A 25,487-nucleotide genomic window follows, 5' to 3' on the forward strand; every position below is an offset into this window, starting at 1 on the left:
AGAAAGCGGACCGACTTCCTGCTGCATTCCCTGTCGGTGCCTGCGAGTCACCCAAGAAGGTCTCATCAGCCAAAAACAGCCCTACAAAGAGTCATCCTGTGGTTAAACCTCAAGCAGCCAGCCCCACAGCCAAGAGTCCCCCCGCACATCAGCCGAAACCCCCACCGCTCACCTCCATGTCCTCATTCACCATTCCAGTTATCAACCTTCCTGATCTACAGAGTGAATCCACCACTGAAGAAGAAACCCACAGTCCCACTTCCACAACGCGCCCGCTTCCTGAGACCCCAGAGCCCCCCCCAGGCACAGTGAAGAGCATCCGGAACAGGCTTGCTCGTCTCAGCAGCGGAAGCTTCCGCTTGGAAGACGACGATCTGGTGGAGCTTCCACAGCGCAACACCTCGCCGCGAGACGCCACCCTCAAGGACGTCCATAGTTTCTTTCCAGGCGAGCTGGCAGGTCTGGACTCCCCACTGGTGTCCTCCTCACTGCTGCTGGGCGAGTCTGTGGACTTCCCGCTGGAGCTGATGGACAAAAGCAAGAGCCGTGTGTTCCTGATGGCCCGGCAGTATAGCCAGAAGATTAAGAAAGCCAACCAGCTGCTGCGTATGAGGAGCATGGACCCTGGAGACTCTTGTAGTCGGGCCAGAACTGAGAAGAGACAGAAAGACCTAGCCGCCATCTTGGAGGAGAAGAAACAAGGGGGTGCAGCAATAGGTAAGAAAAAATATTTGTCTTTCCTTGTTGAAAAAAACGTAACTAAATCTCTTCTACGTATCTAGTAATACACAACTTTTAGAAGTTTATTGACAAAGAAAGTAGGCGAGGTCGCATGTGGCCTTTACCCAAAGCGCTGAATGAGGTCAGTATCTGTGTCAGTATTCAGACCAGCGCTGCTTGAAAACTAGGATAGCTGGACCACATAACTTTATTTAGTACCGATCAAACTGATATCTTTGTCTTGATTTACAGACTACAAACAAAATGTTTTGAGGAAATTTGTTCATTTCACTAAAAGTCTGAGGCTTTAAGATATAAAAGTATCGTCATGTGTGTCCAAGACAACCAGCCTTCATCTGAACTTCTTCCATCCTTATCGTTCCCCTACTCAGGTGCGAGGATCGCAGAGTACTCCCAGCTCTACGATCAGGTGATGTTTAAGGACTGTCCTGGTGCAGCAGGTCAGACTTCTGTCGCCCCGCATCACTCCCATCCAGGGCTGCCGTCCTCTCCGTCCATGCCCGAGACCTCCCTGGAGGACGACTGGCTACACTCCACCTACAGCAACGGAGAGCTAGCGAGCTTCATGTCCTCTTCCAGGGAGGGGATAGACGCTTCAATGTCTTTCAATCCACAGCGCAGGCTTACCTCCGCCTGCTCCATCCCTTCTCTTAAGAATATCCCTCTGTCTCCAGCTGCTCCAACACCGCAGAGGTGGAGCTCGTGCATATCGGCGCCAAGCGAGAAAGAAGAGCATGTATACAGTACTATTAAGAGACATCCTTCCTTCAATGCACCCTCTTCACCCTCCTCAAAGTCTCCCCCCTCCAGTCAGTGTCAGTCAGCTGGCTCTCTGCAAGACAGCCACCATCAGTCTGGGCTGAAATGTAATGGACCCTCTGAAAAGCTTCGCAGCCCCAGTCTGGGCCGTGCCGGTCGGCAGAGCAGCCTCCCAGAGCGATCCACGCTGGGACACTCAGACCTCACTTTACATGACGGCCAGCAGGTGGTGGTGTTGAACCGGGCTTCTGCTCTGAGCATCCTCACCGCCACCCAGAACTACCTGGCTAACTTTAAGGACAATGGGGAAGATGATGATGACTATGTTGAGATCCGCTCAGAGGATGAGAGTGAAGCAGAGCGGGGCAAGTTGACACAGGGAAGCGGCAGCTCTGCGGTCATTTCCGGTCAGAATCGGGGTCTCGTTCATTCACAGAGTCTTCCGTGCAGCCCCCTCCACTCCTGTGATCCCTTGAAGCATCTGGACCGCGAGCATCTGGAGAAGTACCTGTGGAGCGAACCACAGCAGAGCCAACCAAACATCGTCCAGTCTCTGAGGGAGAAGTTTCAGTGTCTGAGCTCCAGCAGCTTCGCGTGAAGCTGCATGACAACCAAATGCCAAATACACGTCAACGAAGGGGACACTGCTGCTCTGCCTTGAATGTCCTACGTCTACACCACAACAAAGATGAATAAATATTACACAAATGTATCACACTTATCTTAACATGTTTTTGATTGCAGCCATTTTTGTAGTGATGCAATTAAATGTAATGTTAGGAAGCTTTAAAGGAAACATTAGAGGTTGCTGTTAATTATCCAAACGCCACATCAAACCCTGCATGTGAGCTTCTTTAGTACTTTCAGAAAATTGAAAGGAGTTTGCTAAACTTTCTGAAAGCAAAGTTGGTATTCAGTGCAACTGAGTGGATTCATAAATAGTTTAGAAATAATTGGATCCATAAGAGCCGATTTTGTTGTACAGATACAGTATCCAGGATAATGACTGAGGTGTAATATTTCCTTCTGCTCAGCAAGTCAACACACCAACATACATCTGATAGTACATCTTCATCAGATTTGACCCTCTGTGTCAGTAGTAGCTCTTCAGTCAAGAGCATTTTCTTTTAGTTTTATCCTTTAAGGTCATTTTAAATACTTTTTTTTTTTAAAAATCTGTTTAATTTTAACCTGGATAGAGCAGTTAACCACAGTTGCAGCTTTTAATTGTGCTCACACTACTCGAACAGTTGTGGACAAGCTGCTTCACAGCATCTGCAAAGTTCAGATGAGCTTCTCAGGCTAGTTTGTCGCTTTTTAGGAGCTTTTTTAACAAACAGGTTGCAACGATACAGAAAATATTTTGGCTATTACAAGATCCAGTAGGTTAAATATTACTAGGCATAGACTTGTAAGTCTATTTGAAGACATTATGTCACTCCTCCCGTCACCTTTGCTGCCAGTAGGGTGTCACGCTTTACAAAATTGAAGAATAGATGCTAATGTTTTAGAGAATCTATAAGAAATAAGAACTCCTGTTATTTATTTTGAATCTGAAACGCTGTCACACGCAGTAGTCTGGGCAAAATATTCATCTCAACAAGTAGATGATATATGTATTTTTTCTTTATCATTCTAAATTAAAATATTTTTTAAGAGGGACCATGAAGGGGAGCATTAAGAAAAGTTAGTTCAAAGAATACAAGTACTGTATTTGGTGTACTTGTGTTTTCTCCAATGATTTCACTTGTTTATGTTGTGGGACGCTGTCACACTACTGATATCACACCCTCACCGACACAAAGAAACTCACGTTATCATCGACACTTTATTAGATTAGTTTTATTCCCCCTCAAAGCATTTATCACATCCAAACAAAGTTAAATAACTAAATGTGTGCTATTTATTTGAAAGCATCCCTGTTACTGCTTGTTGCCATGACTGCGAGCCACAGAAAGGTTGTAAATTACAGTCAAACATATATTTATTAAAAAATGGCTGCATCATAACTTTGGGACAAAAGCAAAATTTATATCAAATACTGTGAATATTATTGGAAAACTCTAGTTTTTCTGTCACGCACTGCTTTGTTCTTTAATGATGACTCACTAACTTACAAATGGAGAAGAAGCACATCATTGTCGACCGTTGACATCAGGAGAATGGCACCAAACCCAATATATGAATATGAAGTATGTTTTTTTGTTTTTTACATTTTTATTTCACTGGTGGGGATTACTTGTCAGTCTTCATTGACTCTTTTTGCACTTTTCTTTCATTTTTGCATCTTATTTGTAAACACTTTGTAAAGATGTACATTTTAGGAGAGTTATTCTTGTATACCATAGATATGCTTTATAATGCTTTGACGTGTAAGTTAAGTGTACTGTATTTTTTTAACTGGCTAGTCGTCATTGCTCAACAAAATGGTGTATTGGAGGTAATAAATTCAGATTCATCTCCTTGTTCTGACTTTCTTTGCTCCTGAATTAACCCTTTGATGGATCAGGTCCACTACAGCGGACAACCATATAAAAGCTTTTTTCTCGTATATGCAACTTTGAAAATTTGCCACTTCAGTGGACATTAGGAAAGTCACTCAATACACTGCTTACTGCAGAATAAACTAATATAAAATTTGATATATACATGTACATGTAATTACCAGCTTTACCTCAGCGATAAACAGGACAAGAAAATACTGTTTTTGTTTTTTTTTATAGAATTCTTTAAATATTATATATTGTATAAATAACTATATATTTGATAAACATTTCTAGAATAGATAAACTAAAAAAAAATTAATGTTAAAGACAAAAGTGGACATGTCTGAAGAATTAAAAGTATTTAATAATTCAAGCATCAGAGGGTTAAACCCTCACCACCCTGAATATGATGCAGAGCCATCTGTAAACTATCTGTTTTGCTGATATATTAGATTGTTTGCTTCAGTAAATGTTCAGGGAATATCCCAAGTTCAAAGTGCTTTAAATTAGCACAGACTGTCACCCTGTGAAAAGTAGACATCTTGTAAGTTAAATTAAGGTAGTGTGATGCAATGTAGTTGCTCAGATAAGTTGCTGACAGCTAATTCAAATAATTATGCACCATATAATGAAAAAGATTGAATATCCATGTTTAAACTTGACTTTGATTCACTAAATTAACAAAGCAAACTGCTAAACTTGTTTATAGAGGATATTGAGCCAATTTGCCTGTCTTTATCTTAGACTTTTACAAACTAAAGTGACAGGTGAAGAATGGATCTCTGCAGCAAACCTTGCCCACCATGCACATCCATTGGGTGTCTCTCGTCTCTCAACTGACATCATTAAAAATGATTGTTTTTGACTATACAAAACGGTCAAAATAGACTGTTAACATGTTTACTTCTGCTGTAAATTTGAGTCGTTTAGAATGATGATTGAAGGACCAGGGTGTATTTGGAAACAGCCCTGAGACGAAATTTAACAAATTGCAGTTTTTGGGGGCTGTCTGTCACTTCCATTCAGTCAATCATTGTGAAATACCAGGATTTCCCAGGAGCAACCACCACAGTAAGTGGGAAAAATGATGAAAAGAAAGGATTACTTTTAAGAAGATGATTATGGCAATCCTAGGTGCAACAAAATCCACCATGGACTACCTCAAGAGGTGCAGGATAAGGGTTTTATCATGGCCCTGATCATCCCTGACCTTACAGATTACTTGGAATCTGTGGACAGGATTAAAGAGAGCACTTCAAACTAAAACAGCCCAAGAATCTGAAGTAGTTAAAGACCTTTAGTCAGAGAAAAGATGAAAATCCCTAGTACAAAAACTGAATGTTCTTCACTGACAGCAGGAAATATATACCAAAGAGATATTGAGTACTTACTAGACCTTTTTTCATTCTTATTTTGAAACTGTCAACGATGAAAAGAAAGTTTAAGTGTCACAGTTTCTTAAATATATATAACAGACAGCCTAAGGGATATCAGATTTTTTTAACAAGTAACAAATCCTCAGTTCGTTTAATTATTTATTATCTCTTCATTTATTATATTTTGATGTGGTCGGCAGAGGTCGCTCTTCTAGATGTAGTTATGCTACTATGAAGTATCATCAACAGAGGGCGCAAAAGAGCCAAACTTCGGAGGGCTCTGCCCGCTGTGAAAAAGAAGGATAGGCGGTGCTCTATCAAAGTGCATGCTGGGAATTAGAGTTTTTAACATTTAACCAACCAAAACTTCATTTTCTAACGGTAAATATGCTAAATGTTTTGATGTGTAGCTTTTTTATATATTAAATCATATTATTATTTACATAAAGTAAAGCTTCCAAACCGTGGAGCCTAAGATTTCTTATTAATCTTCTTCTCGAAGCTTCTGCTCGGCACCGGTTTACCCACAGTGCACCGCGGCGCTTCCTTTCTTCTTGGTTGTGTGGTGGTCCAAAATGTCGCTTTTAGATGGTCCATTAAACGTGCTCGGCCAGAGAACAACTGGCGAATCTGTTCGCACTCAAAATGGTGGGTCTTTGCTGTGCTTTACTTTATGCGTCAGTGAAACTCTCTGTGGATTTTTTTCGAACCAGACGATCGCAGAAATTGTTGCTATGTATGACACACGTGTGGCTCATGCTAACACTAGCATACGTTGATATTAACTTTAAAAGTTGTTTAAGCTCAGAGGATATGCAAGGCACAGTGAAGAATTTTATTTTAATACAATGATTATAGAATTTCTTGCGTTTTTATTTTAATGGCACAATCCCATTTTAGTACCTTCCACTCGCGCTACAATGAATGGAGGGCTATGCTAATGGGGTAGAAAAACAGTACTGTCATGGTCTGAAGGTGTGGCGAGCTAATTGTACGCCCCGCCGAAACAAATGACAGAACATAACACCTACGGTGCTTTTGTATAGTTGGTCAGATGCATTCATATAGTCTTTTAAGTTGGAATAATTACAGCCGCTTTCCTGTCTTCGCAGTCATGGCCGCAGCATCCATTGCCAACATCGTAAAGAGCTCCCTTGGACCTGTTGGTCTCGACAAGATGTTGGTGGACGACATTGGGGTCTGTGTCATGTTACAGAATAATCAGTTTTTGTAGACTTTTTATTTAAATCAGTTATTTCTAAAACCTTGGTTGCTCATCAATCTTGTTGTGATCGTTTTGATAGGATGTAACCATCACCAACGATGGAGCAACCATCCTGAAGCTGCTGGAAGTGGAGCACCCAGCTGCTAAGGTCCTGTGTGAGCTGGCTGACTTGCAGGACAAAGAAGTTGGAGATGGAACTACCTCTGTGGTGGGTAGCATGTACCAATTGGACTTCATCAAACCGCAAAGGAAAAAATAATTTTCAGTCAGACAATTTCACAGTAACTCATGAGTTATCTCCTGTTTTAGCACCATGCTTCTTCCTTTTACTGAGGATGTGTGGCTATGCCAACAGGAAAGAGAAACTTTTCATCATGTCTGAAGGTGTTGAGCAGCCTCATTCCTGCCACTCCTAATGAAATGATGACACAAAGTCTTAATTTAGTATTTTTAGTCTTAGAAAATTAAGTTGGTCCCATATATTTATTTTCAGATTTAATACTTTGTTTTTTCTCCCTGAAGGTAATTCTTGCTGCAGAGTTGCTGAAAAGTGCAGATGAGCTGGTTAAACAGAAGATCCACCCAACATCAGTCATCAGTGGCTATCGTCTGGCTTGCAAGTAAGATGCAGCAGAAATGGATGCTGTCTGAATGAAGTTTGGATTATCTTAATGTTTTAACATGGTAAATTTTATTTTATTTTACAGAGAGGCAGTGCGCTACATTAATGAGAATCTTACTATTGGAACAGATGACCTGGGCAGAGAATGTCTGATCAATGCAGCCAAAACTTCCATGTCTTCCAAAATCATTGGAGTGTATCCTAAAATCGCTTAAATATGAGCACAAATATTTATTGGCATAGTTCACATTGTAAAAAGTCATTCCCTTGGATAGATCTGCCTTAACCCTGAGACTTCAGTGATGCAGACTTCTTTGCTAACATGGTGGTGGATGCTGCCATGGCTGTGAAATTTGTGGACAGCAAAGGAGTCGCCAGATATCCCATCAACTCTGTGAATGTGCTGAAAGCCCACGGCCGAAGCCAGAAGGAGAGTTTTTTGGTCAACGGATATGCACTAAACTGCACAGTGGGTTCCCAAGGTATGTTTAAATGATGTTATTACATTTTACAAGCTGTTGGAAAAACTCCCATTTAAATTTGCTGCTACGTCGTATTCGATGGTGTATGCAGTGATACGCGTGGGAAAGAGGAAACTGACTGAAAGAAGACTAGTCGCAGTAGTTTGTACACTGCGGCCCTCCTTCTGCCAAACACCAGAATAACTTTTTTTTTTCCATTATTGTAATTTTACTTCAAAGTGTAATACAATTAGTTTAGTTCCCTTTTTAAGCGTTTCTGGTCATTGCAGTATTTTTTTGTCCACAGGAATGGTGAAGCGTATTGTAAATGCCAAGATCGCTTGTCTGGACTTCAGCCTGCAGAAGACCAAAATGAAGATGGGTGTCCAAGTCATCATCAGTGACCCAGAGAAGCTCGACCAGATCAGACAAAGGTGCGTTATGGAGTGGTCCTGCTCCCTCACATAAACACACCCCAGAAGAAATTTCCCATTTTATTTGCTGTGGTTCTGAATCAATAGTTGACACAGCGATACGCGTGGGAGAAAATATAATCAGCTTTCAGTCAGGGCTGCAGCTTCTCTCTCTGAGCTGCAGGGCTACTGTTGGAAGCTGGACACCATAGGAGAAGAACGCATCTCTGATTAAACAATTATTTTAACTTATTGATCTGCTGTGCTGCCTATTTGGAACAGAAATTGAATGAATAAAGATTTTGCTTTTGTTCAGGGAGTCTGATATCACCAAGGAAAGGATACAGAAGATTTTAACAGCAGGAGCAAATGTCATACTGACCACTGGTGGCATTGATGACATGTGTCTGAAGTACTTTGTGGATGTTGGAGCCATGGCAGTTAGAAGGGTTTTAAAAAGGGACCTAAAACGTATCGCCAAGGCAACAGGAGGTAATTACAAGACATTCCATATTTTGTGCTGATAAATATTTGAGTTTTGACCTTTTGCGACATGTTTTAATGTCATTGTCAAGTTTCTATATAAAGTTTCAATGATGAATATCTGTTTTACCCTTTGCCTTTTTTTTTCCCCGTTTACAGCCACCATCTGCCCCTCGCTCACCAATCTGGAAGGAGAGGAATCATTTGAGGCCACAATGCTCGGCCAGGCAGACGAGGTTGTGCAGGAGCGGGTCTGTGATGACGAACTCATACTTGTAAAGAAGTAAGAACTGAAATTATTTTAATGTTTTTTTGTGTTGCTGTTACATTTTATGTAAATCAGTTCTTAGAACATCACATTCAAGGAAGTTTTTCTTGTTTTGCTTTTTGCTAGTTGCGTGTTGTTTTTTTGCCAGTTACATTTCAGGATAATTAACATTTGTGAGTTTTTGTGCACATTTTATTGAAGCTCCTCTGTGCATCATTAATAAATTCTCCAACTTTTTAACCCAGTACTAAAGCACGCACATCAGCCTCCATCATCCTGCGCGGAGCCAACGACTTCATGTGTGATGAGATGGAGCGCTCGCTGCATGATGCGCTCTGCGTGGTAAAGAGGGTGCTTGAGTCAAAGTCTGTAGTTCCTGGAGGTGGCGCTGTAGAGGCAGCTCTGTCCATTTACTTGGAGAACTATGCTACCAGCATGGTGAGTTTATGCAAAGAAAAGTTAGTCTTGCACTTGTTGATCTTACCTTTTTATAAGAAATCTTTAAAGCAGAAACTGGACTCATTACTGTTTATCTTTACTCAGGGTTCCAGAGAGCAGCTGGCCATTGCAGAGTTTGCTCGGTCTCTTCTCGTCATCCCCAAGACACTGGCTGTGAATGCAGCGCAGGACTCCACTGACCTGGTGGCTAAACTTCGGGCCTTTCATAATGAGGCTCAGGTCAACCCTGAACGCAAGAATCTCAAATGGTGAGTTTCACCGGTCGGGAAATAGATTTTGGTTTATGATTGAGATCTTTATGTTCAGTTAAATGACAAGAAATTCAGATTGAGGTTGTAATACAGTATCCCTGATCTGAATATTCTTTCCAGGAGATTGAACAAAATTTATATATTGAAGAGCAATTAAGACTGTAATTAGCTTTGTTTAGCCGTTTGTTTTGGGTTTTGGGTCAACCAAGTTGTTTTAACACCTTTTTGTTCTGTAGGATTGGTCTGGATTTGGTGAATGGCAAACCTAGAGACAACCGTCAGGCTGGAGTGTATGAACCCACCATGGTTAAAACAAAGAGCCTCAAGTTTGCCACTGAGGCTGCAATCACCATCCTTCGTATCGATGATCTCATCAAACTGTTCCCAGAGCAGAAAGAGGGCGGGCACTCGTACAAGGATGCAGTGGAATCTGGATCTTTGCACGGCTGAAGGGCTGACTGGCTGGGATAGTTTCACCGCCTGTATTTATGACATAAAGAGCTCTTCATGCTGTTGCGCTAGTATAGGCACGACACTTTGCCTGTTTACTGTTTCCCACTGTTTCCCGAGGTTCCTGCCTCCAGAGGAACTGTAAGTGTTCTCTTTCTTTGGTCACATAATAAAGCTCCAATTGGTGCAAATGAATGGTTTGTTAAACTGGCTCAGTGTTGTAATTTTTTTTTTTTTTTTAAAAAGCTTGACGCTGTGACTCATCTCTTTTTAATAGGATAAACAGTTGGATTACAGTAACATTAACATGCCAGTATACAGGAAGTACTAGGTAAGAGAAGGCAAGCGTACTAATCATTTCGGCACTTAGATATGGTTGAAGGCTGTCTTCACAACTAGTGAGGAAAGTTTACTTTTAGACAATGCAGGAATGTTTCAGTAGGAGCTGTAGATAACTTACAACCAAAAAATATTGCAAGATAGCAAGTCCTCCATTCTCTGTTCTGCACATCTAGCTTTTCTATTCTAGTGTTTCACTTTCCCAAGTTGTATCAGGACCTGAAAGCAGCTAGTTTCTAATGAAAATTCAGCCCACAACTACTGCCTGCAGCATTGTGCTAAATGAAGCACCTATATTACCCATTTAAAAATTAAACCACCGCTCCATTTATTGGCCACCAGTAAACAAGACTTAAATCTTGATCCCTGACCAGACATTTAAGACCCAGCTTCAAATCACATTCATTCTACAGATAAAACCTGAGGAATTTAAACAAACTTCACAGTGACACTGGTCATCTTTGGTCAAATTAAAGCATAATACTACAGGGACCAGACTAAGCTAAGTAAACCACATCTTGCACATTTAATTAGTAAACATCAGATTTCAGAATCCCTTATTAGTTTTCAAAAGATGAAAGTGCATCTGTCTAATAGCATTAAGTCATTTTAAAGCCTCTCCACACACATTGCAACACCCATTCCTCCGCCAATGCAGAGGGATGCCACTCCTTTCCGTCCTCCAGTCCTGTTGAGTGCGTGCAGCAAGGTCACCAGCACTCTGCAGCCAGACATGCCAATAGGGTGACCCAGAGCAATGGCACCACCGTTCACGTTCACCTACACAAAAGAGACCAGAACAATAAGTCAAAGTGACTATAAAGACTGATTAGATCAAATTTTCAGATTAAAAATTCAGTAAATCTCACAGCTTTTATTGTACTCTTTTCTGCAGAACATACTACTGTTCAAACTAATTAAGTGGAGAAATTTTCCTTTAATGTTAATGGTCACAGTGACTCTTGCTGTGGTTTATTCCATTTTTGCATTCATTAAACTCCTTTGATATAAAAACAGGAAATTACCTTGTTTTCCTTTAGGCCAAGTTCTTTGACCACAGCAACTGACTGTGCAGCAAAGGCTTCATTGATTTCAAATAAATCAACCTGGTCCAGCTGCCAGCCAGCTTTTTCTACCTGAAGGACAAGATGCTTGGAAAATTAATGGGACAATGTTTAAAGTATTTTGACATGTTTCATTTATTATTGTTGACTCACTGCTTTCCTGATAGCTGGTATTGGCCCAGTTCCCATGACTGACGGGTCAAGACCAGCTTGAGCCCATGATACGATTTTGGCCATGGGCCTTACGCCGCGCCTCACAGCTTCTGATTGGCTCATTAAGACAGTTGCTGCTGCTCCATCATTTATACCTATAAAAAACATAAATAAAAGAAACTTTTTATTTACTTTCTTCATATTCAAGTGTGGCTGGCAGACAACTGGCTTGAGAAACCATGATTCTGGTGGATGGTATAGTTCATGTGGAATGTAGGCAACTATGAAACCTGAAGCATTTCCAGCCGTGACTGAGCCGCTGCCATCCTTGATGAAGCAAGGTCTGAGTTTGGACATGCTGTCCATGTTGCTGCCATGTCGAGGAAATTCATCAGCCTTTACCTCAATTGCACCTGCAGGACAGAGAAACACTAGAAACTTAGCAGACTTACAGAGGGACAAGCTAGTTTCTAAACAACAAAAGCCATCCTCACCTTTTCTTGATTGCACCATGATTGGTACAATCTCCTGATCGAAATGTCCTGCTTTCTGTGCAGCCTCTGCTCTGTTCTGAGACTGAACAGCTAACCGGTCCTGCTCCTCTCTACTGACTGCCCACTGCTTCGCCACGTTTTCAGCTAAGAAAAAATAATCACAAGAAATATCAGAAACACTAATGCACATCATTGGCTCCGTTGCTAAACTATTACTTAGATTCGGACCGGTCACACCCATATGGTACCCATGGAAGGCATCTGTCAGGCCATCAGCCACCATGGAGTCTTGTAGAGAGGCATCACCCATCTTCACTCCTGCTCTCATTTGCACTGTGTGAGGAGCCTGAGTTGACACAGAGAAAAAAATTAAGACTTACATTTGATCTTTTCTCAAATTCATCACCTAGCAATCCTTGTTGTACCCACCCTGCTCATACTCTCCATGCCACCTGCCACAACTACAGTGGATTCTCCAACCTGGATAGACTGAGCTCCCAAACACACAGCTTTAAGACCAGAGCCGCAAACCATCTGGCAGCTCCATGCAGGAACAAGATAAGGAATACCTGCCCCAACACTTGCCTGTCGAGCTGGGTTCTGCCCGTGACCTGAAAGGAAAACGTGAAAAAATGTCAGAAGAGAAACACAAGAAGTGAAAGTCAACCTATTAATGCCACAGATTATTAAAGAACCAATAAGATTTTTCTGTGCTTTTACCTGCAGTCAGGACATGTCCCATTATAACCTCAGAGACCTCATCTGGCTTCACCCCTGCCCGCTTCAGAACATCCTTGATCACTGCTGAACACAGGTCATGCAGAGGCACCGTGGAAAGAGCACCGTTCAAGGACCCTGTGTAAAAATGTCAAGTTATTACGAGATAAAAAGTTGACTATCAGCTTTCTGAAACTGTGTTTAGGTTTACATGATAAGGAGATCTTTTTGGGTCATAACCGGCTTCTTCGATGTATCAAATTCTGAGTGTGTTCTTTGAAAAGGTTATTTTATTGCAGATAGTTATGTGCTGAAGAAAGTGTTACTATTACAAGAAGTATCATACATTATGATGCATTACAATGTAACTGCTGCAATTAAAATCACCCATACAAAAACATGCCTACAATTTATTAATTTAGTTTCAGATTGTCAAGCAGATGTGTCAAGCATAAAGTCATCTTTTTGGGCCTAAAACTGTTTTAACACTCTTATAGCCATTCCCGAGGCAAGTAATTAATCTAATATTCAATTAGCATTTGATGATAATGTTTTACATATGTTTGATTGATTGATACACATGTTATTTATGCCTTACTTTATTTCTTTATTTCAGACCCAGGGGGGAACCATATCACAAACACTACAATACACGTTTAGGTTAAAAAACAAACAAAAAACATTACATTTTATTTATATTTCTGTATGATCTATAATTTCCATTCTGTGATTCATTTCTAGTTTCTTTCATTTCATTCAAAATAAAACATGATACTTGTCTAAGGGCTTTTTCTGACAGAACGTGGCGTATGTGTAAAATGAATTTAATTTCATATCCTAGATTAAACACACCATCAGGCTATCCTCACACAGGGCATGTTGTATGCAGCCAATCAAATCCATCTCGTGCGCCGTGGCACTATGACAACTAGCCAATCAGTGGCCAAAGAATACTTCGGGATACAAGCGCAAACCAATCACAGCTCCGCACGAACACGGCGTGTTTAAATGAAGGGTACAACCATTTAACCTAATTAAAATACGACAAATTCATATTTTGATCGAGTACCTCTACTGTAGGAGCATAAAACAACATTGTAACAAGTGGCGTAATTCATTTTCTAAATGGTTGATCTTATATGAGCAGGGACAAGTGAGACTTTAGCAGAAGTATACAATAAAACCTTTTTATGAATGAGTATGAAATTTTTTGTCTGGGTTTTTACCTATTGGGGTCCGTGCAGCAGAAACGATGACAACAGGTTCGGTGTTCATCTTGATAAATGAAAGGTTGTAGCTGGAGTCCCCGCTTTTGGCTGCTGTTCCTGTCTGTCCACTCGTACACTGCACTGCAATGTTGACACTGCGCGAACACTTGAATGGTTTTTATGCAAGCGTTCCCGGTGACACCAGTAGCGCCACCGTGTGTTCAGGAGGACGACTAACACGTTCCATTATTAAATCCATAACATTATTAAATCATATATATGTACATTAATGTGCAAGTAGAAGCTTATCAATTCACTTTAAACATGTTACATGAATACTTACCCGCTTATCTTCTACATTGTATCAATAGAAAAATCTATGCGACACTTTCATTCTATCTTCTATCACTTCCATTTTATTGTGCATCATAAAATGGCTCCTTATTCATGCAGTTTTTGGATTTAATATTGTATAAAGCATTTCTAATCTCATGCATGCACAGTGTTGAATGTTTCCTATACGAGACTGCAGTCATTGTCCATCCACAACAAATTACAGAACCTATTCTGAGAAATAAATTGGAGTTTTTCCTGAGATATTAAATTAACACATTTATAGATTATGCTTGTGCAAATGAACAAGTTTCCAAACAAAGTAACAAATAGATTCTAATAATGGGTTTTACTTTATAGTATTAAAACTCTTTATTGGTATTTGGTCAGTACATGAAAAGGGCTGAAGTCAGAATAATATCAATGTTGCATATGAACTACTCACATTTTAACAGAATCTTTTGAACAGACTTTTTCTAAATGAAAAATAAAAATTGTACTAAAAAAAAAAAACAAAAACATAACCAAAACAAAAAAATCCCACAGGTCAACATCTAAAACGGACCTTGAATATTGTGAAGCAACTATAATTCAGTGATTTTACTGACTTAACCATGAGTTACAATACCAGATGTCTGATTTAAGTGTGATGAGCTCAAACAGCACAGATGTGCTAAAAAATAAAAGCATCAAAGTGAAAGGTACTAGTTTTAAATCATATATCCACACAATTCAAATCTAACATTAACCCTTTCCTGTTAAATCCCCATTTAAGTAACACAAATGTGACAAAGGCATCACAATAGGCAAGGGGACAAGAGTGACAACAAAACTTGGACAGCAGTGCTGTGTTACACACTATGCATTTCTTGCCATGTTTGTATGTACGGTATGTTGTATAAACAAAAAAACAAAAAAAAGAAAGGGAAAAAAAGGGAAAAGACAGAACATGTCAAAGTATATTACAAAACCGCGCCATCGCCTGTGCTGGAGTCCAGACCGTTCTGAGTGTGCCGTGTAGTCCTGCCGCCCTTGGTCACCAGGGCAGTCTTGTCCTCATGAGGATCGGTGGTGGAGTCTGTATCATTCGAATGCTGAGTCAGTGATGTCTCGCTTCCTGTCGGAGAGTCCACGCTCTCATACCCTGCACTCAGTTGGCTCCTGAAACCTGCAGGTCCTCCAACCCTCCCAGAAGTAGTCTGACTTCCCGGCGCCTCCTCAGAGTGATTGGAGAGCTTTGTCTCAGCTTCGCCGGGACTGGAGGCCATTGGGGACATGGGAAAATCTTCCTCGGTGCTGCTGACTTCCCGGTACAGGCTGGGTGTGGTGGTCTCGCTCCTCTGGGATGAGTTACCATTGCTTGGACCATTGGAGACCCGGCTGTAGTCTTTGCCCGTCGGTTCAGAGACAGCACCAGCCTGCTCTGGCTGAGTGGATGGTTCAGCAGATGAATTAGAAGCAGTGGGTGAAGTCCTGCTGGGTCCTGCTCCAGCCAAGGCTCCCTGAGACTGAGTGAGTTGTTGACGGGACTCTTTCAACTGCTGCTGCAAGACAAGGATGGTGCTCTGCATCCCCTCCACCTCCTCATCTAGCTGGATAATAAAGTCATTCAGCTCTAGGGGAGAGAATTCAGGAACAAAGTTGCACGTTAAAAATTAGTTTGAAATGTAACAATATCAAAAGATGGCGTGCAAATGTAAATGCTTCTCGTGCTCTCACCGTCTTGACTGCTCTTAAGTTCTTCACTGTACTTTTTCTGCAGGGCCAGCTCAGCTTCCAGCTGGGCAATGCGTCCCTGGGACAGCTGCCGTCCAAGCTCCTGGTTTTCCTGAATCAGCATTCGACATTTGGCCATCAGTTTCTTCCCTGTTTGGCTGTAAAGGAAACAAGTCTCACATCACACAGTGAACCAGGAAACAAACAACAGGCAGAGAGATACTATTGACCTGTTCCCGTTGCCCAAGCCTCTTCCCAAGGGTCAACAGAAACTCTTCCACCTGCTTGCTATTAAATGACAAATAAATACTCAAATTTTATTCAATATGTGAGAATTGGAGCCAATGTTAAAATGGTCAGAAGCGTTCTCACAGACTTGTCCTGTACAAACACGCAAGTCTCTTGTAAATAGTCTTCAGTACAAAAAGATATTTTCCTTTATGCGCATTAAGTTAAACTATAAATACAAATTAAAACCCAATTTTTCTCACTTGGACTGAAACTTGTACACACTCAATGCACATTTCTAGGGAAGTAATGTAACCAGTTTCTCACTCAAACTTAATTCACTGTGTTAAGCAAGTAAACAAAGTAGAAAACACAGCAGGAGTTCTGTTGCTACTAAAATTTCCACTGAAACTACTCATGAAGAAAAAGCAAAGTCAAAAACATCACAGAGCAAAATATTATTCTGTTGAAACAAAAAGAGCGTTCAATCTAATCTGCAAAGTAAATGTGTGTTGGGTGAGCCAGGCAGAGAGTTTCTGCAGTTCTCATATGAAATACATAAAGAACAAATGTTTCTAGAGTAAACAGCTACAGATGCTGCTTTGCAAGTCAAGACATAGTGCAACAATCTGGCACATCTGTAAGTTAACATTAGCTGTTATTTTGGCAATTAAATGCCCCAATCAAAAAGCTAAAAATCCACAAAAATGACAATATTTAAACCACATGTAACTGCCATGCGTTTTCTTCACAAAAGCCTCCCGAAGTCACCTGTTCAGAGGACATTTATATATGAAACAATATAGCTGTAACGAGACCCAATGAAACCCATAGTAGTCATTGTCAAGAATTTATCAGTTATTTGCATTAAATTGTGAATGTACTATGTTAAGTAATTAATTGCATTTACTGCATTATCCTATTAAAAGTTCCTCTCGCCATTGCATCACTTTTCCTTCAGGTCTTATAAATACTCTACCACTTTGGATCTCATCATTTCGAATTTGATTATGAGTTTAGATGCTGAATAAACAGATGTTTGCATAAACAGTGGCTAAATGACTGTGCCACATTAGTGGGAAAGACTACGCTGTAGGAGAGATTGTTTGGTCAACACAGAAATACAAATAATACAGTTTATACATCCTCATCAACTCATAACATGACTTGTTAAGGACATTTGCATTCACAGTTTGATAAGCATCAGTTCATTTACAGCAGTGTGTTTCAGTGTTGAGGAAATTAAATGAAGTTGAATTCATCACTAGAAGCTGTGCAAAGTTTTACACTTGAGTAAATAAGGAAAGCCAATCATGCTTCTTGGTTCACACACACTGCTGTAAGTGTTGGTTGTAGAGAAACAAGAGAGATCAAATTAAAACGTCAATATAAAGAAACAATTCACAAAATAAAACATGTAAATACACTCTACCGTGTGTAGGCCCATGCTCAGAGACACAGGCAAATGGACCCTCATGCCTGAACCATCGTCCTTTTGTGGACCGAGGATCTGGCTCCACTCAGTTTGAATGTCATTTTAGTGGCTCTTCCCCCAAAGTCTTACTTTAAATCCTATAAACTTCCTTCATGTTAATGGATTGTATTCTAGACTGTCCAGAAAGTCTTTACATTTCTCAGAAAGACTAGCAGGTTTTTGTGTGGTGTGATCCACAGTTAAATGTCTTTTTAAAGCAAGTATGGGAATTGTCTTTAACATGTTCAATAGCTGCTTTAGGCTAGGGATGCTCCCTGCCTGACACGACCCCCCCCCCCCCCATAACCCCGTATGTAATATGTCAACTGTCTGGTTTGAGCTGGGTGGGGGGGTGTGAGAAGGGCATATCCATGACGGGAAGTGAGTGACCACCTCTTCAGAACAGTCCGGACTCCTTCAGGCCCTTGGACGGTGAGGGAATACGAGGGGAGAGAGAGCTGAAACACAATGTCACCTGACCATACTGTCTTTTCTCTTTAGGTTATGTGATATGTAGCTGGCACAGTACAAGAGTACAAAAGCAGTTTTGTTTTGCTGTGACTGGCTTTCTGTAAAGTCTGAGTCTCGTGGTGAGTACAGCATTTGTCAGCCTTCCCCCCCACCATTGTTCCTGCATGCCTGCAGTGAGAGTGAGGGTGGGGGGCGTGAGGAAGTCTTGACTTTTTTTTTGAAGGGGGGGGGGGGTTATTTTGATTGTCTTTACCTATCAGGTGTAAATTTCCAGGCACTCAGTTCATTTTGGGCCTGCTCCAGTTTGTCTTTAGTCTGTTCCAGTTCTGCCTTCATTTTGAGGAAAAACAAGTTGATGGCTGGGTCCACCATGGATGACCGGAGTTGGGCCACGCTCGGCTGCTGGACTTGCTTGAGGTATTGAATCTGAGTCTGTAGAATATAACAAACAGGTGTAAGTGTCAGGAAACAAATGAGAATTAGAATAATTATCAGTCTCACTGTAATTCTTGAGGCCTTTTTGCCAAAAATTCATTAATGAGTTTATGGATTCCTCAAAAGTCCTCAAATCTTTTATTTTTTTCTTCAAAGATCAAGCAATTTCTAAAAAAAAAATTTTTTTTTTTTTTTTTTTTTTTTTTTTTTAAAGTTATGCAAGACAGTTGCGAGCAGTGCATAAATCTAAAAATCAGATCATTCAGGGCATACTTATTCTTAGAAACACTCCAAGCAAATAACTCACCTGTCATTAGCAAACTTATATTGACCTTGACCAACATAGAATTCACCAGAACACATTTACAGAGGTTAAAGTCTTAAAGGTGTTAAACCAGCTTTTTGACTGCCCGGTTCCTTACAGTTCTGAGTTTAAAATAATTAAATGCTGGACGTTCAGTTTGAAATGTCTCCAATCTCCACCTGGCTGTGGTTGTTGGGCTCTGATACTCTGAGAATGGCATTTGCTGCCACAAAGCCACCAGTTGATCCAGTGAGCTGTCAATCTGATAAGAGCAAAGGATGTCCTCTGTAATACAATTCACCCTTAGCCCACTTTCCATGATCCTGAACACTTGATCTGATCCAACGTCCAAATAGGATAAAAATGTGTCATGTAAACATGTAAGTTGATCCCATCGGCCTTGGTTGAAAAGAATTTTAAAACCGATCGATGGTGATGATCGACATTTTCACGATCGGATCAGCTTGAAAAAACTATGGATATATTCATTCCATTAGTTTCTGTGGTAGCTGTTGTTTCGGTGCATGCTTGAACCACCGGGGAGTTATGTGACACAACGACTTTCAGGCAACACTGGAAAAGTAAAGGCCATAACAGGACTGTAGCGGATACAACATTCTTGTTAGAAACGGAAAGACTCAAGAATTGTCGAGCAACTAGATGGTGAAAAAGTTAATAGTAATAATAATAATAAATAACCTTCTGAACCAGCAGGCACTGCAAATGTCAAAAAAGTATTTTGATTTAATTAAACCTGTCCATCATGCAAATACAACTCATTGGATTACTTTATCTAGTGTTCATGTAAATAAGTCAACTGAAATCGCAATAGGATATTTGACCATGCAAATGTATCTAATGACTCCAAATGGCTCTAATGTATGGTGCTACTCATTCCAACAGCAGAAAAGTAAAGCAACACATGTCTTCCATTTTTGCCATTTTGTATTATTTAGGTCATGTAACTGGATTACTCTATGGTTTCTGAATTTAAACAAGCAGGTTTCCCAGTTGTAACCATCAACTGTAGTGCTCACTTGAATGGGAACAAGCTGATCCATTACTGTAGTTTTTTTAAAACAACAAAAAAGAATATCAATTATGTATATTAACCAAAAAACACCCTTTGAAAGTATACAAAAGATTTTTCAAACAGCCTTTATGGTAGGAGATGTAACAAAAATGGATAAACCTGATGAAATGACTAGGCTACCACAACAGCCCTTGCTAATTTTACTATCATTATTTAAAATCTGATGCTAATGACATAAAAATTACATTAATTCACCTAACAGAAGTCAATATAAAATCATCCTGCAAACCATTTAACCAAAGAAATAAAAAGTGAAGCAGGACTTCCATGAAGTAATGAACTGAAAAGGTGTGACACATTAACAGCTCAGTTATTATTCATGAAAGAGCATCAGTAAACAACGGTTATGTTTCAAAGCATTAAAACAATTTATGAAGCATGACAACTGAATTTCCACTCATCATCTAAAAACAGGGATGGATACATACCGTGCACTCCTGCATCTCCTGCTCCTTGGTGGCAAGCCGCATAACCAAGATGTTCTCCCGGCGTGCAGACTCCTGCTGCTGCTGTTTAAGTTTTTCCTCTGATTCCTTCAGCCCTGGTACATCATTGGCTAAGAATGCAAAGTAACACTATTAGTTTCCCAAACAGCAAGCACACTCATAATATGAGCTAATTACAGCACTCATTCTAATCTTAGATTTACAAGAGAAGAATCAATCCATGTAAAGTTGCATGGATGTATGTAACAGAGTGTACTTACAACACAGCTCTGCATATTTTGCCTCCAGGACCTGGACATATGCTTCATGCTGTTTCCACCTGAGAAGAGCAAAGTATGTTTTAGCAGCATCTTAAATAGATAACATCAAACAACCACTAATCAGCAGAACAGAGCAAGTATCTACCTTGTACACAACTCTTCTCTGGTCAAAGTCTTCATGTCAGATTCACTGAGGCGAACCTGTGAAAAACAAAAAAACCCAGCTTTGGTCAGATGGAGAAACCTGATGCTATTTCAATACATTCAGAGGCTGATAAAACATGATCATTAAAATATATAATCTTAAACCGAGACTAACCTTCTTAGGTAGAGGTTCCTCGTTGGTCATTTTGAACTCTATAACATAAAAAACACAAATAATCATCAATCATAACTTTATATTGTTTGCTAAATCCACTGCATCATCTTTTCATCTGTGTCCGCATGCAGTAAAATAGGCCTTCTGACAGAAACGCTAAACTGTTGCTACACATGATGCAGTTTGTGGAAGAAAAAAAACATAAGCAAGGATGTAATACGGCTGATAAAATTAAATGGTCGACCAAATACAAAGGTAAAAACCGGTTAAAAAGCGCTGCCAACCATCATGTTGGCCGGTGTTGCAGCCTGCGGCGGACAGCGACCAGCGCCAAAGGAAAAAAGGGGAAAAAAGCTACCCAAGGTTGAAGCTCTAATGCTGAAAACGCTCAGCGTACTTGACAAAGACTACAATATAGGAATTTCAGAGTGTTAATATGCATTTTTTTATGTTCAAACAAGCAGCGTGTAATTCTTGGCCTTGTATCGGTTCCTTGTTATCACAAAATGGCGGCGAAGGAAATGACTCCCTCCCTGCGCTCCTTTCCTGAAACTAGCGGACTCCTAGCCGCACATTACAAGGCCAAATTGCATCAAAATACCCACCAGGCCCTTTTCTTTCGATGATTCGTGAATCTTTCTGTTTCACAAATCCTCCGTGGGACGAAATACGGCGAATACGTTAAAATAGGTAATAGAGTTACAAGTTCCCGTGCTGCCTGAATGTAGACGCGAACATCTTCCTTGTCGAGGGCAGAACAGAATGGCTCTGGCTGAGCTGCTGCGGAGTAATACCACATATCGTAAATTGAGGGAAGACTTCTCACTCCAAAACCATTTTCGGATCCTACATTGCAACTAAAACTCAAATAATGGAGGAAATTGTAAATATAAAAAGTGTCAATTGTGTCATCTTATTTTTTTGCTTTTTCCATGTCAAATACGAAATCTATACTCCTAGGTTATGAGCTATTATTGTTTGTTTGCCATTAAATTCTGTACAGAGATACATTTAAAATTGTGGGGGGAAAACTGTAATATTTTCAATGTACTATTGGATGTTTACTTTATTTGATACAAAAATAAAAACTATTTGGAAGCAGAGAAAGATTTAACTAGCAGATTTATAAACTGATTTATCAGTCAAATGGACACTAGAGAAAGCTCAGCGCCTTCACCCTAGCTTGTTACACCAGAATGACCGATTGTATTGAAATAGACGATCTATGTTGTAGTTTTCTCTGTGCTGAAGAGACAACGTGACTATGCTTCAAATATTTGAAATTACGAATCGTACTTTAATCTTTTTTGTTTTTGTTTTTGTTTGTTTTTTTTTTTTAACTTGTTTTTAAGTATCCTGCTTACTTACACGAATAGTGTCCACTTTAAATTGTTACATCAAAACATATTCTTATGTTTGCTTAATCCAAAACGTAAATATAACAACAAAAAATGAATAAGTGGGATATTTACTTAATCAAAACACGCATCTGCCTATCAAAGATTTTTTTTTATTTATATCCCGGACCCAAAAAAAAGCAAATAACAGGGTGAGGGTGGGGTGTTACAAAAGAAAAATGGTTGGGGAGATGTTAAATTCACCTACTCATCACAATTAAGATGTTTTTGTTGCGTGTATAATTGATCGATGAATTGTTTTGCGAAACCTGGAGTAAGTAGCGATTTCAGAACTTGCCATTATTTTTCATATCAGTCGCTGAGTTGTGCACATCTTTAAGAGCCCCCCCCCCATCTTCTGATAATGGTACAGTCCGCTCCGTCAACTTGAAATTGTGCATTTCAAGGGCAGTCACTGACCAACGCGTGTGCGTGCACTCTTCTGTCTATACACTGAGCACTATTAGAAACATGCTTTGCAGAGTTGGGCAAATACACAGGTAAGTCGACTGTCAGCATATCATTCAAAAGAATTTCATCTGTTTTGAGTGCATGAACATTGAGGAGAGCAGACCCATGCTGGTAGCAGCTGAAAATGAACTTGAATCAGTTGTTTATTGATAGCTAACAGCCAGCTAGCAAACATGCTAACTTAGTTTAGCAATATGTTAGCTTGTGGCGCACTTCAGTTATTTTAAAAGCACATGTCAGCGTACTTACCAAAGTTACCTTACAAATGCAGTTTGTATTTCACCTTCACACAAACACTACGCTGATGCCAGGGATCCATTGAGCTAATGTCTGTCTACACTGTGTATTTAGCCATGTAAATCCTGAATCAACATGAAGAGTTGAGGTCACTTCAAGCCACTTACTCAATGTGAATAAATATGCGTAACTGAAATTGATATATCTACTTTCACACTGGGAGCTAACCCCAGATTTAACTGTCAAATGATAATTTTTTTGCTGTCTTTGTTCAGGTGCATAGCTTCTAATGTATTTATCTAACAGTTATTTGTCTTTACTACTTTCCAGGTGTGCGTCCAGCCTCAGCCAAACAATAAATCAGATAGCTGCATCAAGGCTGAAGCACACTCTCCCTGACCTGACATATGACTATGGTGCCCTGGAGCCTCACATCAATGCAGAGATAATGCAACTGCATCACAGCAAGCATCATGCCACATATGTCAACAACCTCAATGTTACAGAAGAAAAATATAAGGAGGCACTTGCAAAAGGTGCAAACATAAAGCCAGACTACTTTTCAGTTGGGATTAGTGACAAGTAGTCTCTGATCATTTATGCTGGATCAAGGAGATGGATGATTTTTTATAAATGTTGCTCTAAACAAATCATCCCAAATGTTTCTCAAATGTATTTCAGGTGATGTGACTGCACAGGTTGCCCTCCAGGCTGCCCTGAAGTTTAATGGGGGAGGCCACATTAACCACACTATTTTCTGGACAAACCTTTCTCCCAATGGAGGTGGTGAGCCACAAGGTAAAGCATATTCACAAACTATGGACAGTCTTGTTTTTTCTTCAGTTGTATACATCTAAGCCTAACTGTTGCCTAATATTGAGTAGAGCTGTATCATGAAGATGGGAACTAAAGTAGAAGTAGCAGAGACCTGATGTCTGCTGGGATTGTGTAACTCCTTGGAAACTGGAATCTTGGGGTTTACATGCCCTTTTTTTGGTTGGTTTAATGTTTTGTTTTTGCTTTTTAATCTGCCTGTCTCTTTATAGTATCGGTCTATAGTAGCCGTATGCTAAAACATGGAAAAAGCATTAGTAATTGTATTGATTACCTAAAATCAATAATAATAATGGAAATATTAATCATTGAGCTTGCTGAGCTTATTTACTGATTAAATTTCTTTTGATGGCTACTATTTCACTGATGGAGCACTCTTCTGCTTGACAACTGATAGGCGAGCTAATGGAGGCCATCAATCGGGACTTTGGCTCCTTCCAGAAGATGAAGGAGAAGATGTCTGCTGCTACAGTGGCAGTGCAGGGCTCAGGCTGGGGATGGCTGGGCTATGACAAAGAGAGTGGAAGACTTCGCATTGCTGCTTGTGCTAACCAGGATCCCCTGCAAGGAACCACAGGTCAGGTTAAAACTGCTTTGAACTGTTAATGTGGCTTATTCCATAAACTGTTTTGACAATATGTTTCTGTCATTTAGGTCTCATTCCTCTGCTTGGAATTGATGTATGGGAGCATGCTTACTATCTTCAGTACAGAAATGTGCGGCCCGACTATGTGAAAGCCATCTGGAATGTAGTCAACTGGGAGAATGTGAGCGAACGTCTTCAGACTGCCAAAAAATAGAAGCTGATAAGCAAACGGCACCTTTCATCACGACCTGGCTAAATAGTGGTTGCAAATAAATCTTGGTTACATTTACTTTAAAACTCACATCTTCAGATGATCAGTGGCAACCGAACAAATGAAACTTTCTTCAAAAACCTTTCCCTTTTGATGCAGATTATATTCTCTTTATGGAAGCTATTACTGTCCAAGTTGACACTAACACCAGTTATTTGCAAGTACATTTTATGTCTGGTCCCCTCCCAACCATCGGACTTCTGTCAAAGCGCACAAAGATTGGCCAACTTTTATATGAAAGCTGGCTTTTGTTATCCAAAGGAGTGCAGTGAGCTGAGTCGGTCTGATTTGAATGACGGTAAAGTCAGACAATGTCAATGCAGTCCATTTTTCTCAATGCAATTTAATAAAATTGTAGAGTTTCAGTGGTATACGTGTTTTCTTGATTCAGTGTCTTTTAACAGTTGGTTTTTAAACCTGTTAAAACATTCACCAGGATAACAAAAAACTACAAATTATATATTCATGTGTTCTATATATATAAAACACACAGATTAAAAAAAAAAAAAAAAAACTCCTGCATTAACACACTTGCTAAATATTATGTGGACCTTTTCTTGTGATGCCAAAATCTCTTACTGGTTGGGATGTTGGTGAAGAACCTGTCATCATGTCCTGCTGCCTGGACATAAGTCACTTTTTT

General features: G+C 40.1%; 5 protein-coding genes across 6 annotated transcripts in view; 3 read left to right on the forward strand and 2 right to left on the reverse strand.

The window, feature by feature from the left end:
- Positions 1–3,868, forward strand: part of LOC306767662 (pleckstrin homology domain-containing family G member 1) — a 41,619-nt gene extending 37,751 nt beyond the window's left edge. For both annotated transcript variants that reach the window (XM_079255741.1, XM_079255740.1), the window contains exons 16-17: positions 1–717; positions 1,113–3,868. The exon at positions 1–717 is cut by the window's left edge and continues 1,138 nt beyond it. In XM_079255741.1, coding sequence (XP_079111867.1) covers positions 1–717; positions 1,113–2,098 — 1,703 coding nt within the window. In that variant the 3' untranslated portion in view covers positions 2,099–3,868. The remainder of the gene's footprint in view (positions 718–1,112) is intronic.
- A 2,038-nt stretch (positions 3,869–5,906) lies between these two features.
- Positions 5,907–10,185, forward strand: tcp1 (t-complex 1). The gene is made up of 12 exons (XM_079255640.1): positions 5,907–6,010; positions 6,475–6,560; positions 6,667–6,795; positions 7,110–7,207; positions 7,295–7,405; positions 7,510–7,691; positions 7,978–8,104; positions 8,400–8,575; positions 8,726–8,849; positions 9,080–9,272; positions 9,378–9,541; positions 9,781–10,185. Exons 1-12 carry the CDS (start codon positions 5,938–5,940, stop codon positions 9,992–9,994), a joined length of 1,677 nt encoding a protein of 558 aa, XP_079111766.1. The 5' UTR covers positions 5,907–5,937; the 3' UTR covers positions 9,995–10,185.
- A 757-nt stretch (positions 10,186–10,942) lies between these two features.
- acat2 (acetyl-CoA acetyltransferase 2) lies at positions 10,943–14,092 on the reverse strand (the record flags this gene model as incomplete). The annotated part of the gene is made up of 9 exons (XM_079255089.1): positions 13,988–14,092; positions 12,765–12,899; positions 12,474–12,655; positions 12,273–12,390; positions 12,045–12,188; positions 11,841–11,963; positions 11,551–11,705; positions 11,359–11,469; positions 10,943–11,113 (listed from the first exon to the last, which is right to left on the reverse strand). Exons 1-9 carry the CDS (start codon positions 14,034–14,036, stop codon positions 10,943–10,945), a joined length of 1,188 nt encoding a protein of 395 aa, XP_079111215.1. The 5' UTR covers positions 14,037–14,092.
- Positions 14,093–14,667: 575 nt separating this feature from the next.
- wtap (WT1 associated protein) lies at positions 14,668–21,793 on the reverse strand. Its single transcript, XM_079255489.1, has 8 exons — positions 21,654–21,793; positions 21,049–21,086; positions 20,875–20,930; positions 20,730–20,788; positions 20,452–20,579; positions 18,445–18,623; positions 16,022–16,176; positions 14,668–15,917 (listed from the first exon to the last, which is right to left on the reverse strand). The coding sequence occupies exons 2-8, from the start codon at positions 21,076–21,078 to the stop codon at positions 15,265–15,267; spliced, it is 1,260 nt and encodes a 419-aa protein (XP_079111615.1). The 5' UTR covers positions 21,079–21,086; positions 21,654–21,793; the 3' UTR covers positions 14,668–15,264.
- Positions 21,794–22,851: 1,058 nt separating this feature from the next.
- On the forward strand, positions 22,852–25,209 carry sod2 (superoxide dismutase 2, mitochondrial). Its single transcript, XM_079255228.1, has 5 exons — positions 22,852–22,945; positions 23,484–23,689; positions 23,835–23,951; positions 24,385–24,564; positions 24,642–25,209. Exons 1-5 carry the CDS (start codon positions 22,917–22,919, stop codon positions 24,785–24,787), a joined length of 678 nt encoding a protein of 225 aa, XP_079111354.1. The 5' UTR covers positions 22,852–22,916; the 3' UTR covers positions 24,788–25,209.
- The last annotated feature ends 278 nt before the right edge of the window (positions 25,210–25,487 follow it).

The sequence above is a fragment of the Telmatherina bonti genome (genome assembly GCF_933228915.1).
Source record: "Telmatherina bonti genome assembly, chromosome: 16".
NCBI lineage: Eukaryota > Metazoa > Chordata > Actinopteri > Atheriniformes > Telmatherinidae > Telmatherina > Telmatherina bonti.

What these genes read in the sequence shown, in the direction of transcription:
- tcp1 (XM_079255640.1), top strand. Translation starts at nt 5,938, where the DNA reads ATGTCGCTTTTAGATGGTCCATTAAACGTGCTCGGCCAGAGAACAACT. An exon ending in TGTTGGTGGACGACATTGGG is followed by an intron (nt 6,561 to 6,666) that starts GTCTGTGTCATG and finishes TCGTTTTGATAG; the next exon opens with GATGTAACCATCACCAACGA. An exon ending in GAGATGGAACTACCTCTGTG is followed by an intron (nt 6,796 to 7,109) that starts GTGGGTAGCATG and finishes TTCTCCCTGAAG; the next exon opens with GTAATTCTTGCTGCAGAGTT.
- wtap (XM_079255489.1), bottom strand. Translation starts at nt 21,078, where the DNA reads ATGACCAACGAGGAACCTCTACCTAAGAAG. An exon ending in AGGAACCTCTACCTAAGAAG is followed by an intron (nt 20,931 to 21,048) that starts GTTAGTCTCGGT and finishes TGTTTTTCACAG; the next exon opens with GTTCGCCTCAGTGAATCTGA. An exon ending in TGGAAATTTACACCTGATAG is followed by an intron (nt 16,177 to 18,444) that starts GTAAAGACAATC and finishes TTTCCTTTACAG; the next exon opens with CCAAACAGGGAAGAAACTGA.
- sod2 (XM_079255228.1), top strand. Translation starts at nt 22,917, where the DNA reads ATGCTTTGCAGAGTTGGGCAAATACACAG. An exon ending in TAAGGAGGCACTTGCAAAAG is followed by an intron (nt 23,690 to 23,834) that starts GTGCAAACATAA and finishes AATGTATTTCAG; the next exon opens with GTGATGTGACTGCACAGGTT. An exon ending in TCCCCTGCAAGGAACCACAG is followed by an intron (nt 24,565 to 24,641) that starts GTCAGGTTAAAA and finishes TCTGTCATTTAG; the next exon opens with GTCTCATTCCTCTGCTTGGA.